Source organism: Zootoca vivipara, chromosome 8, assembly GCF_965207765.1.
Source record: "Zootoca vivipara chromosome 8, rZooViv2.hap1.1, whole genome shotgun sequence".
Lineage (NCBI taxonomy): Eukaryota > Metazoa > Chordata > Lepidosauria > Squamata > Lacertidae > Zootoca > Zootoca vivipara.
Window position 1 is genome coordinate 72,396,414 of NC_142591.1, and position 13,366 is coordinate 72,409,779.

At 46.0% G+C, this 13,366-nt stretch overlaps 1 protein-coding gene across 1 annotated transcript; it reads left to right on the plus strand.

The window, feature by feature from the left end:
- The first annotated feature begins 493 nt into the window (after positions 1–493).
- AARD (alanine and arginine rich domain containing protein) lies at positions 494–4,446 on the plus strand. Its single transcript, XM_035124420.3, has 2 exons — positions 494–2,141; positions 3,586–4,446. Exons 1-2 carry the CDS (start codon positions 1,677–1,679, stop codon positions 3,724–3,726), a joined length of 606 nt encoding a protein of 201 aa, XP_034980311.2. The 5' UTR covers positions 494–1,676; the 3' UTR covers positions 3,727–4,446.
- Positions 4,447–13,366: the final 8,920 nt, after the last annotated feature.

The window sequence follows — 13,366 nt, forward strand, 5'->3', positions numbered from 1 at the left end:
CTTTTTCAGGCATGATCTTATCCTTTGCACCAAAATATCTTACGCTAGCCCTGACTCAAAGGCTGTGCATGCACCATAAACATAAAACACATGACACCCCCTCCCCCCCAAAAAATCCTGTGAACTGTAGTTTGTTAAAGATGCTGGGAATGAAAACTCTGTATGTCCTGAACTTCAGTTCCTAGAATGATTTTGGGGGGAAGCCATGTGCTTTAGACGTGTTTTGAACACCGCTTAAATAATGAATATTTATGCAAACCACCGAATGTAAAACATCAACCGCTTTTCATTTTTGTTTCTTTTGGCAATTGTTTTATAGGTACATTTGACTGTGGTGTTCAGCAGAACCTTCTGCAAAAATAAATAAAAACCATTACTGCATGTATCTTCTGAAGGTTCCCTCATGTGCAGGTAGCTCCCTCAACAACAAGGAGTTGAGGTTTGTTGCAGAAGGGCCAAACCAGTATTTGGCCTTGACTTGTTGCTAAGATCCATTTGGCAGAAACAATCCATCCATCCACATTGTAGCACCCCTTCCCTCCCACCCACCTTCTTACTGCAAGGAGGGTTTTTGTTTTTTTGTGGTGAAAAATCTGCTGACATTGTTAAAGAAATTGAGAAGAGCTCTTGTAGCTTGTGCCATTCCTTTCCTCTCCTTTATAGCCTGGGAACTTGCTTGTGCCATTCCTTACTTCCAGCTTATAGTCTGGGAACTTCATTTCCACAACAAAAAGGCTAAATTCTTCATCTGTTTCATGCTGTCCTTAAGTGTTTTGCATCATAATTGCATTTGACTATGTGGGGTGCCACATGGAAAGGACAAATGTGCAACAAGTTACTCTCTTTTGTAGCCTTGCAATTTGCAAGATTGCAAGGCTTGGGAGAAAAGGGGGGGGGCTGACCCAGTTTACCTACCTTAAATGATGGCAAATAAGGGGAGAACCCTACTCTGTTCTCCATTTCTGCTTAATGGGGGACCTATTTGCATAAGCCCCACAATTATTTGCACTCCCTAGTCCCCCCCTCTTTTGAGGAGTGGTATACCAAGTCGCACGACCAAACAGCAGCCTGTGGTTCTCTCTGAAGGGGTTATCACACAGAAGCAGCTTACATCCAATTAAAGGGAGTTCCTACCTGCAGGTTTACAGCATAAAGGGAAAAAGGGACAAGGAGGGAAGGGGGGTGGGTGGGAAATGAAAACTTAAGCAGTGCTTGTAGAATGGGTTTTTACTCTAATAAGTTGCATTATTTAATAATAAAACTATGAATAAAAGCTATTATTTTACAGCAACAAAAACACGATCACTAATACCTTTTATTGTAATTTTGATTATATAGTTTTAATTCTGTTACTGTTCAATTGTTTTTCAATGATTTCTTTTCTCCCTCTCAGTTTTGAGCGGCTCTTAATTTTTATCTGTAAGCTGCCTTAAGTCTCCTAAAGCAGATTATTAATAAATATATAACAACCACCGCAACAGTTGTTATTGCATTATTTAATAATGAAACTAAAAACCGTTTCGAAGCTGGTATTATTTCTACCGGTATGCAGGGGCTACTACCTTTCCTAAGCTGCGCATCTCCTTCAAGCAGAACCCAGACCGGGCCAGGCGGGGTCGGTTCCCAAGCGTGAGAAACGCCTCTCCTCTTCCCTCTCCTCTCCCACTTTCTTTGGAATGACATCGGGGGTGGGAGGTGGAGATGTGTTTTTTTTTCCCTGCAGAAAAGGAGCCGCGCTGGCCAGCCAGGGGCTAGGAAACAAAAGGCCTGGCCTGGGAGGAGGAGAGGAAGAGGAGAGGAGAGCGCTTGTTGTTGTGGTGAGGTTTGGAGCAGAGATCTGCGCTCCATCTCTCCAATTCCCCGCATCCTTGCCCGACGACCGGTCCCGCCTGATGGAGCCCATCAGGGTGGGCGCCGAGCAGGCTCCCTGCGAGGAAGCTTTTTGCAGCTCGCTGCTGGACGACATCAAGCAGAGGCTGCTGCACGCCTTCCGGGGACCGGGGGGAGACGCCGCGCCCCAGCAGCTGCTGATGCTGTCCAGGCCCGCGGCGCCTTGCAAAGGCAGAGGGGTCGAGGTGGCCCGGGAGGAAGCGCGCAGGGCGCACGTCGAGGGCGCCATTGCCTGGCTCCGTGTGGAATTGGTGAGTGATTTGGGGCGGGGGGGGGGGCTTATTCTAGAGATACGTTATTAGATACTTATTTATACTCCGCCTTACCCCACCCCCAGGCGGTTTACAGATGAAAACAAGAATTGCTAAAAGCATAGAACTGGAGATTTGGAAGGGGGGCGTCCAACTAATCCAAGCCCCCTGCCATGCAGAAATCTCAACTAGATCATATCTGGCAGATGGCCACCCAACCTCTCCAAGGAAGGAGAGTCCACCACCTCTAGTGGGAGTCTGTTCCGCAGTCAAACAACTCTTACTGTCAGAACGTTCTTCCTGATGTTCAGTCGGAATCTCCTTCTGTGTGGCTCGGAAGCAATCAGTTCGGAGCAGGAGAAAACAAGTTCGCTCCGTCTCCCATGGGGCCAGGGTTCAAATCCACGCTTGGCCATGAAGCTCACTGAGTGGCCAGGGGTTGGTCGCTGCCTCTCAGCCTAACATAGCTGCCAAGTTTTCCCTTTTCTCGCGAGGAAGCCTATTCAGCATAAGGGAAAATCCCTTTAAAAAAGGGATAACTTGGCAGCTATGGCCTAATCTACCTCGCAGGGTTGTGGTGGGGATTAAATGAAGAGGAGGAGAACCATATACTGTACGCCGCCTTGAGCTCTTTGGAGAGAAAGGAGGGATAGAAAGGCAATAAATGATAACCAGTTTAGGGAGAGGAGGAGCGAAGTCTGCAGATCATAGAAGGATTAGAGCTGCATCTCACCCGTAGAGGGACATGCCTTGATGAGGATCAGGCACTGTGTATGTTCACATTAATGCTGGAAATGGCAGGAGGGGAGGATGCTCTCGTGTTTGAATCCTACTTGCAAGTTTTTTTCGAATAGTTAACTTCACTGACACAGGTGTTTTTATTGCTGACCTACTCCTGGCTCCAGCTCCCGACACTCGTTCTCTCCATGTGAGCAGGAGCTCGAAAACGGTGAGGTTACCAATCATAGAACAGAATCCTAGAATTGTGGAGTTGGAAGGGACCCCGAGAGTCATCTAGTCCAGCCCCCCAGGTATCTCAGCTGAAGCATCCATGACAGATAGCTGCCCAACCTCTGCTTAATTTTTTTTAAAAAAATCAGCCAGAACTTGCCATTGTCCATATGTAGAAGCCATGCAGATAGATGATCATCCGAACATCTGCAGACAACAGCTGGGTGGCGCTGATGGGAGTTGTAGTCCAAAATATTTGAAGGGCATCAGTTTGGCAAAGGTTAGCATGGGGCTTCTGTTGCTCAGTAATGAGGAAAATCCGCCCTGCCCCTGATCAGGAGCCCCCCTTTTTGTAACCTACTCCGTCTACACGAAGTCCAGGAATGGATTTGGACACTGACACAATGCCAGGGCTAAGCGCTGGCACTAATTAAGCCCTTCTGGGTGGCGATCACCTGCTAAAAAGTAATTATCGTCTTTTTGTTCTTTGCAGTTGGAGATGAAGTCGCAGAACCACAAGCTTGCCAAAACCTTGCTGGATTTAAGCATGGAAATACAGAGGTTGAGAAACGAAGCTGACATGCCAACTGCTCTAGAATCAAAGGCCCCGAGCTTTGCTGCAAGCTCAGAATAACGGAGCTGCGTTTCAGGGAGAAAGCCAGAAGACGCAACACACAATCCCACCGGCGAGCCTGGCAAAAATTGGAAGATTATGTTGCACAGTTAGGTCTGAATTGGTCGGGGAGTATGGCTTGAATATTAATGAGAATTTCCATTAACTTGGCTGGAGAAGGAATCTTAGTTATTATATTAGAATTCAGAGCCTCCTTTGGAGTAGAGGAAAGAATGGGACACCTCCAAAGAATGGAATGTCTGCTTTACTTTTCAAATGATTGCTGCCTGTTTAATCTGCTTAGTTCAGAACAATCACCACCAGTCAGGTCACTGAAAAGATGGGAGGGCAACCCACACACCCCACCCCTCTGAAATGCAGTGGTTTGGCAGTTATCTGGATCCTCCATTACGAAAGAGTGAATGAACGGTGTCTGTTCCAGACCAAACATTCAGGGCAGTTCCAGATTGCCACTAGTAACTTTAGTGGGATTCAGGTACATGCCGACAAATTCAGGTTGTGCAATCCAAGACGGTTTAGCACTCTTGTGCAACGAGTCCACTTCTCCTGCAAAAGACTGAATCCCTTGCAATGAGGAAAGTGATGGGGGGGGGGGAATACACAGGGAAGTGTTGGGTCACATTGTCTTGATGCAGTGCCGTCTAAGCCCCCTGAAAGCAAATGTTCAATAAATAGCTGACATTGTCCAACATGCCTGCAAACTTTATGCAAGCAAATCAAGTCAAACTGGTTTTTTTTTAAAAAAAGTGTTATCTGGAGTGATCTCACTGTGAAAGCAGGGCACAACTATGATTGAGTGTCTCAGTCCCCCCCCCCCCAAAAGGCAAAATGTAGCCGGGGGGAATCTACTATGAAACTAACGAAGCTTTCCCCCCTCCCAATATTTTTTTATTAGTTTTCAAACAATTCAACAAATTTAATTCAATTTCAGTACACTATTCCCACTTTGGGTGGCTCCCAGAAAAATATTAAAAACGCAATAAAACATTAAACACTTCCCTACACAGGGCTGCCTTCAGATGTCTTCTCAGTAAACACAAATGTGTGTCTTTGGCCCCATGTCTGGCAAAAGCGCACATGAAAGTGGGGTCCTGATTGACGAGCAAAGGGGGACATGCATGTGGTGTGCCCGTGTAAAACTCCTACTCCCATTGGCCTCCCCACAGCCTGCTCCTGACATCACTGTCCCCATTAGCTGATATCTGACAGCAGCCGAACTGGCGAGGGCCGTAGCTTAGTGGTGGAGCACCTGTCCTGCATGCAGAAGGTCCCAGGTTCAATCCCTGGTGTCTCTAGGTAGGACTGCCTGAATCCGTGCAGAATGACTGCCAGTCTGTGTCTACAGTACTGAGCTAGGTGGGCGTGGCTGGTATAACACTTATGGCCCAGTTAGAAAATTGCAGGGGTTGATGTGAGTGGTTTAAATCACAAAACCAGAGAGTTGGAAGGTACCCCCAAGAGTCATCAGGTCCAACCCCCTGCAATGCAGGAATCCTTTGCTCAGTATGGGACTCGAATCTATGAACCTGAGATTAAGAAGAGTCTTATGCTCTGCCAACTAAGCTATCGCAGTTTATGATCTCCACAGAACCGGTTGAGTGTCAGGCCTGATGAGCAGAGCAGCTCATTCCCAGTGGTCCTAACCCCATGAAAATCAGTTGCCAAGATTGAAAGTCCCCGCCTCCTTTACAGCCATCTAAGTCCCATCCTCTCCAGGGCATTTTCCAAGCAATCAGAAACTGTGCCTGCTTGCAGCCAATATCTCCTCTGCCCTTTTCATGCCTCTCCTGGTTCTGGGAGACAGGGGGAAGGGGAGATTGTCGCAGGAGGAGACACCCTGGCTTCTTCACCAGCCTCTCCTGATTCTGATTCTGAACTTCTCTCTGCCACAGACTCTCCCTGCTCACCAGACCCTGTTACCTCTTCAGCTTCCAACACCTCCTCCCCTCAGTCTCCTCTCTCTCCTCTCTGTGACCACTGTCGCTCCACCACTCCCCAGGCACTGAGCTAGAGGGTACCTTGATACCCTCACACCTGGTGGCAGCCTCATCCTGCAAACGCCACCAGTAAGATGAAAGGCTGATTCATATGTCTCAATTCACGACTGGCGTGCGTTGAAAAGCTAATGCAGATGGAGCCCTTAATGAAGAAAATATGAAAAACAGCAGGTAAAAATAGATATCTTCCTTCCTTTCCCTTTTTTTTTAAATAAAAAAAACAATAAGTGGATATATACAATGACTGTGCCCTCTTTACCTTAAAGGCACAAACCCCTGAAGAAAATGCTTTTTCTGTTCAGAGACGGCAGCGCACAAAACCCACAGGGCGATTGGTGCTGTTTGCCGTGCATAAACAGTGAAATATGTGCTCAGACAAATTTTTTAATTAAAATAGTTCTCTTGCCCTACAGCTGGTGGCAGAAGGTAGGGTGACAAATGACGACATTTGCAACAACAAGCTGTTAGGGTCCTAAACACCGCAGATTACAAAGCAGCGTTAAATCTTGACAAAAACGAGTTTACAGTCGCCTACGCAGGGATTATACATAAATGATACTTAAAAAATAAAATAAAATGCTGCCACCAAGCTCAAAAATGCCGTGATTATGAGGCCAGCAAGCCTTGCAGTTACCCATACACTTATACATGCTGGGAGCTTGAAATAATACTGCTTATAAATAATGCAGCCAGTAATCCAGAAATAAGCTTTACTAGCTAGCCCATTATATCCAGATTTCGTACAATGTGCAAAGTTCACAGGAGACGAGGCTGCTTTGCATACCAGTATTTAAGGTATTCTGAGCTGTGTGATGCTTCCAGCAAGTGAAAGGACCAGCTCCACACAGGGCAGGTGTAGCGAAACTTTCTCCATCCAGATGTTGCAGAACTACATCTCCCATCTGCCCCAGCAAGCATGGAATAGTCAGGGATGATGGGAGTTGTAGCTCAGCAATGTGCTGGCGATCCAAAGGGTCAGATCCAACTACATCCTACTCAGAGTTGGCCCACTAAAAATTAATGGAGCTAAGCTAGTCGTGAGCATTACTTTTGATGGGTCTACTCTGAGGAGGGCCAGTATTGGTTCCCCAAACCTTTCAATAGGAATTGTAGAGTTGGAAGGAACCATGAGGGCCATATTGTCTGAAATGAAGGAATCTTTTAACCCAAAGTGGGGCTTGAACCCATGACTCTGAGATTAAAAGTCTCAAGCTCTGCTGACTGAGCCGAGGGGATAATAGCTGTAGCATCAGTCACTGGAATACCGCTTATTAACATGCATAGACACATTAGGCAGAAATGGGACACCCTACTTCAGGTGTTATTTCTTTTTAAAAAAGAATAAGAAAGAAAACCAAGAGTCCTTCTTCTTTGGCGATCACTCGTAGCCGAGTAAGATTGTCTTCCATAAACACGGTTTTAACAATGAGTCCGTAAGTGACCGTGGAGACCAATTCTGGATCCACACGTCCTTCCACAGTGGGGACATCGGTTTCCAGGTGGGAGTTGATCACGGTGTGGAATTGCCAAGCATGCCTTCCTCTTAGCACGTTTCTCCCTTGCGTCCTGAGTTCGAGTGTCTTCAAAGCCCATTATACCTTTGGTAAAGGCTGTTCTCCAATTGGAGCGCTCGCAGGCCAGTGTTTCCCAGTTGTCAGTGTTTATACTACATTTTTAAAGATTTGCATTGAGACAGTCTTTAAACCTCTTTTGTTGACCACCAGCATTACGCTTTCCATTTTTAAGTTCGGAATAGAGTAGTTGCTTTGGAAGACGATCATCAGGCATCCGCACAACATGACCAGTCCAACGAAGTTGATGTTGAAGAATCATCACTTCAACACTGGTGACCTTTGCTTCTTCCAGTACACTGATATTAATGTAAGGTAAAGGTAAAGGTACCCCTGACCATTAGGTCCAGTCGTGGATGACTCGGGTTGTGTGCTCATCTCGCTTTACTGGCCGAGGGAGCTGGCGTTTGTCCACAGACAGCTTTTGGGTCATGTGGCCAGCATGACAAAGCCACTTCTGCCGAACCAGAACAGCGCACGGAAATGCCGTTTACCTTCCTGCCAGAGCGGTACCTATTTATCTACTTGCACTTTGCCATGCTTTCAAACTGCTAGGTGGGCAGGAGCTGGGACTGAACAACGGGAGCTCACCCCGTCACGGGGACTCGAACTGCCGACCTTCTGATCGGCAAGCCCTAGGCTCTGTGGTTTGTACCACAGCGCCACCTGCACCCCATGTATAGGACTGCACTGTATTGTTAAAACACCTTCTGTGCATTTAAATGTGCATGCAAGGGGCAGAACTGTGGCAGGAAGTCCAGGGGCGGCCCACACATGAGGCAAGGTGAAGCAAATGCCTTAGGTGGCAGATCCCAATGTAGATCTTTATTCTCTCCTTGTTCTTGATGTAGATAGTCACTCACAAAATATTTTATTATGTTTTTTTATATGTTGGAAGCCATCCAGAGTGGCTGGGGCACCCAGTCAGATGGGTGCGGTCAGTGCTTTTTTCCTATAAAAAAAATAAAAATGTTTCGCAGTACTCTCATTTAGACTCAAGAAAATCACCATTTTATAGTTCAAATCGGGAAAAAGAAATACAGTGGTACCTCAGTTTACGATCGCTGCAGTTTGCAATCAATCGGTTTGCGAACGCCGCGGACCCGGAAGTGCTTACACCCGGGATCTGCGGCGTGCAGATGCGCAGAAGTGATCTGCACAGCGCATGCATGCGCAGAAGCGCTCTATAGGCGCTTCGCGTACGCGCAGAAGAGACACTCCGTTTATGGACTGCTTGGGGAGCAACCAGCTCCCCAGAACCAATTGTGTCCGTAAACCGAGGTACCAGTGTACAACAAATGGACAAAAGTGCAAAGAACATGCATTACTCATATTGAAATACTGCCCCTCAATGAGGCCAAACTTTCATCAGCAAAACACCATACATCTACATTCCACACTGCTTCACACATTAAACGCTCACTTCCACCTGAGACTCAGGAAAACCGTGACAGGAAATGAGGCCGCCATCGTGGGTAGCAACGGAATTGACGATTCACTGTGCTACAGATTAAACTATATATATATATATATATATATATATATATATATATATATATATATATATATTTCTTCTCCCATTAGATTCACAAAATGTTTAGGGGTATGCATACCCCTGTGTCTCCCCAGAAAAAAAGCACTGGGCACGGTACTATTATTACTACTAATTCTTCCCTCTCAGCAGGTGCCATTTTGGGGTTCACCTCAGGGGCCAAAATGTCCCGGGTTGGCCCTCAGCAAGCTCACCCCCCAGGCATTCTTTGTTTGCTTGTCTGCAAAAACAGGTACAGTTTGTGCAGACTTATATGCAGAACCGCACCAGCATAACATATTTACTCTCTATCTTTTTCCCCCCTCCCCAAATTATGCCCTCCCAAAAGGGAACCTGAGGCAGCTAACTATTATAATCCCACCCTATACAGAGAACACTTAATGCATCAACTCAAAACAGGATAAAAAAACAACGGTTAATACCTGCAGTATAAAACATCACCCAAATGCCTGGATAATTGTTAATATTTGGGTGGGGTATGTGTGTTGCATTCGAGTTCCTCGGAGACTTTCCCCATATAAATGGAATAAATGAAATAAAGAAATGGATTAATAAAATGTTGTGAGGATGGTGATTTGGGAAAATTGAAAAAGAAAGGGCAGTCTAGTAGAGCCACTGAAATTAATAGGCACAACTAACTTAGGTTTATTGATTTCAGTGGGTCTGCTCTGCATAGGACTTAGTTGGCTCCAGCTCGGAATCTTCTGAAGTAGCCAACATTTCCAAGGTTCATCCTTCTGAACAGCAGGCATGCTGCCCATCAATTTGATTGGCAGGACAGCATTGGCAGGAGAGGGACCAGAAAGCTATAACGATCTCTCTACTTCAGCAGAGCTGTAAAAACCAAGCCAGAATTTATGGCACCACTGAAATATTTCTGTCTGCTGCTGTGGAGGTTATTAACTAAAAACAATCCCTCACTGGAGATTTATTTGGCTAAAAACGCGCTGAAATTATTTGCATCAATGAACTGCAATGTCGGTAAAGTTCGGCATAAATACTACAGGAGGGAATTCAAAACTGAGACAGCCAACTAGCTAGATGAAATGCTTCTCTTTCTTAATATATTGCTTTTCACCCAGAAACAGAATTTAAATCTTATAGAAGCACACACACACATTCTCCACACACACACCTTGATTTTGAACACAGTAGCACAGCTCAGCCATGTGATTTTAACATTCTCTTTCTCTCTCGCACACAAATGCCAATTAACCCAACATACCACTTTGCAAAGAAGCAAACTATAATTTCCCATTATATTGTCTTAATTCAGAAATATATATTCAGTCATACCTCGGTTTAAGAACGCCTCGGTTTGAGCACTTTCAGTTTAAGTACTCCGTGGACCTGTCTGGAATGGATTAATCCACTTTCCATTACTTTCAATGGGAAAGTTTGCTTCAGGTTAAGTACAGACTTCCGGAACCAATTGTGTTTGTAAACCGAGGTACCACTGTAACTTTTTTTCAAACTCCTGCAATAAATAAATACTATTCACAAGTGTCATTCTCATGGCCTTGCTTCCTAAGGCCCTTGTTGACATTTTTACATGATGAATCATCATTTAGACATGATGATTTGTGTTCATGATGATATTGAGCTGGTTAAACACAGCCCCACAAATGTTCCCGCTTGTTTCCTTCCTTCTGCTTTCATTGCACTATAGCGCAAGAGGGCCCCGTCAGAGACGCCATAATGCAACAACACTGGGGAAACTAATGAAACGGAATGAAGTGCGGACACTCCAATAGCAAACCACCACCACATTCACACCATATTTTTAAAGCTTCCCCCAAATCATTATGGGAGCTGCAGTTTGTTATGGGTGCAGAGAGTTGTTGGGAGAGCCCTATTCCCCTCCAAGATTTACAGTCCCTAGTGTCTCCTGGGAAGAGTGATTGCCTGCTAAACCACTCAGGGTATTGAAGCTGGGAGAGAGGACTAGGAGTCTTCTAGCAACTCTTAGCACAGGAGCTTAGGAATCTACCTTACGGAAAGCTGGACCATGGATCCAGATTGCTCAGTACTGTCCACACTGACTGCTAGTGGCTCTCCTGATATTCAGACCAGGGACTCTCCCAGATCTACATGGAAATGCCAGGGATTGAACCCAATACCTTCTGCATGCAAAGCAGATGCTCTACCACTAAGCTGCAATCCTTATCATGTACCATGCAAGGAGGGCTCATGGGCCAATCAGAATCCTCCACAGCACGGAGGAGCTCGATGCATGGACACCAGCGCCTTAAACACGCTTCCATCAGGGGGTGGGGCTAGCCTGTTCAGCCTTGGGTCCCCTCACTCATGCCTTTAATGCGAAGGAGGGTTGCCTGAAGCCCCTTAAAGGCAGGGGGGAAAGAGGCAAAGGCAACGTTGCACACAACCAGAGCAGGTCCCTTTCAGCTCAATGCTATACCTGTCCATTTTCAAGAGCAAGTCTCAAAAGAATTCAGAGGGCCTTGCATCTGAGCAGGATTGCAGCTTTAATTGCTCCAACTAATGGATATACAGCAGAGGAGTCTGTGTGGCTACTCAGTGAGGTGACTTGCATGGTCAGAGAAACCTACTTGGATGTAGAAGTTTTCATAAGGCCCTGGTGTGTCTTTCTTGACCTGTAGGGTCAGCTGAGCCAACTATCTTCAGGCACAGGCAGAACTGCAGTCCAAAGGGTACTCTGACTGGGTTGCTGAAGGCGGCAGAGGGCACAGGATGTATGGTGCAAAGGCTAGCTGTCTGAGATCCACACTATGTGCCTTGACAGGATCTTGCTACCCCCCTATATCAGTCCTGTTTCTCCTCAGGCCTCAGATATCAAGGGGCTGACAGCATTGCAATTCTCCGCCTCTGTCTCATACTCTGCTACCACCACCAAAGGCAGAGCCACAAGACCAGCCACCAGTCGCCAGTCCAACCACCGGGTCATTGCCCCATCCAAGTTTTGTTGCTGAGCAAGTAGGGGCCAGGAGTCTCTGAGGAACTCTTGCCTGAGAGCAGAATCCACATACAAAGTCAGACAGCCCAGAGGTCAGAGAATCTGGATGGAGAGCAGGAAAGAGTAAGGTGGGGCCAGGAAACACAGGCATTGTTTCCAGTATCTGACTGCTGCTGAGAGCTCTGTTTAAGAAGGCCAGAGCCAGCTGCTTCTCATCCGTTCCTTCTCCTCTGTGACGGCTGATCAGCTGCAGGTGGAGTCACTCTTTCTCCCCCTTCAGGCTGCTATTCAACAGGCGAAGCTGACTCCTTGCCTTTTAAAGTAGGTGCTGCAAACTGTGCATGCTCCTACAGGTCTCATGGCCTCATGTGGGGCCACCCAGGGCCCTGACAGGCACTTCTCCTTGTGTGTGGCCACATTGCCGTGGCAACTATTCATGATCACCTTCCAGCTCCTCGGTGCCCATTAAGGGGCTGACACTCACGGCCAGCAAATCTCCCAATTGTCCCTCTTGCCCATTATTGATGGAAGAAGGAAGGGACTGCCTTCGTTGTTTTCATTGTCCAACACCAGAGTTGCGATAAGATTCAACTTCCAGTTCAGTAGACCACTGTATGTGGAATGGAGGCAACCACCATCTTGTCCTTTGCTTCCAGCGGCTGCATATCTAGGCCCAGGCCCTAAGGAATGTAATAAGTAAACAAAACAACAACAACAACAACAAAACAGTCAAAGCTATTAATTAGGAATGTCAAAACTTGATGATCCTGAGGGTATTTTCACTGTATGCCTTTCTTTATTAGGTAAGGATATAGGCACTTCACTTCTGCTAATCAAATCTTTAATTTAGTATATTTGGATGATAAGGTACAAAAACATTAATTTTTACAAGGCTGGCTCATTATTTTAAAAATGTTTTCCCTCTCCTCTCGTATTGCTTCATCAGCGAAATGTGTAGATGCTAGATTATGTTTACTTCGTTGTTCGGGTGGTGAAGGATTGTAAATACTGCCGCTATTAAAAACAAAGCCATAAAAATACATTTAATTGTTTGTTTCTAAATCTTGCTTGACAATATGGCTCTCTGTACAGGAATTCAGATTGTGTCAGCTTTCCCATTATACACCCCTAAAAAATAATAATTAAAAAAAAGTTTAGAGATCAGCCATAAACTTTTACTCCCAGCCGAAATTTATCAAGTCTTTGCTTGAGAATTTTCTTGTTTTATGTTACAGGACATTGCAGAGCTTATACTCTCTATATCAGGCATCCCCAAACTGCGGCCCTCCAGATGTTTTGGCCTACAACTCCCATGATCCCTAGCTAACAGGACCAGTGGTCAGGGATGATGAGAATTGTAGTCCAAAACATCTGGAGGGCCACGGTTTGGGGGTGCCTGCTCTATATCATGGATGAGGAAGCTGAGGCATTTCAGGACTACAAATCCCATCATCCCTGTCTCTTGGCCTTGGAAGGTTCCCAACTCTGCTTTACTTTTCCAATTCCCCCAACGTAAGGGTGACTACCAGCAGTACAGTAGCTTAAACTGCACCAATTTGGACAACTGCAGCCCACGATCAGTTGA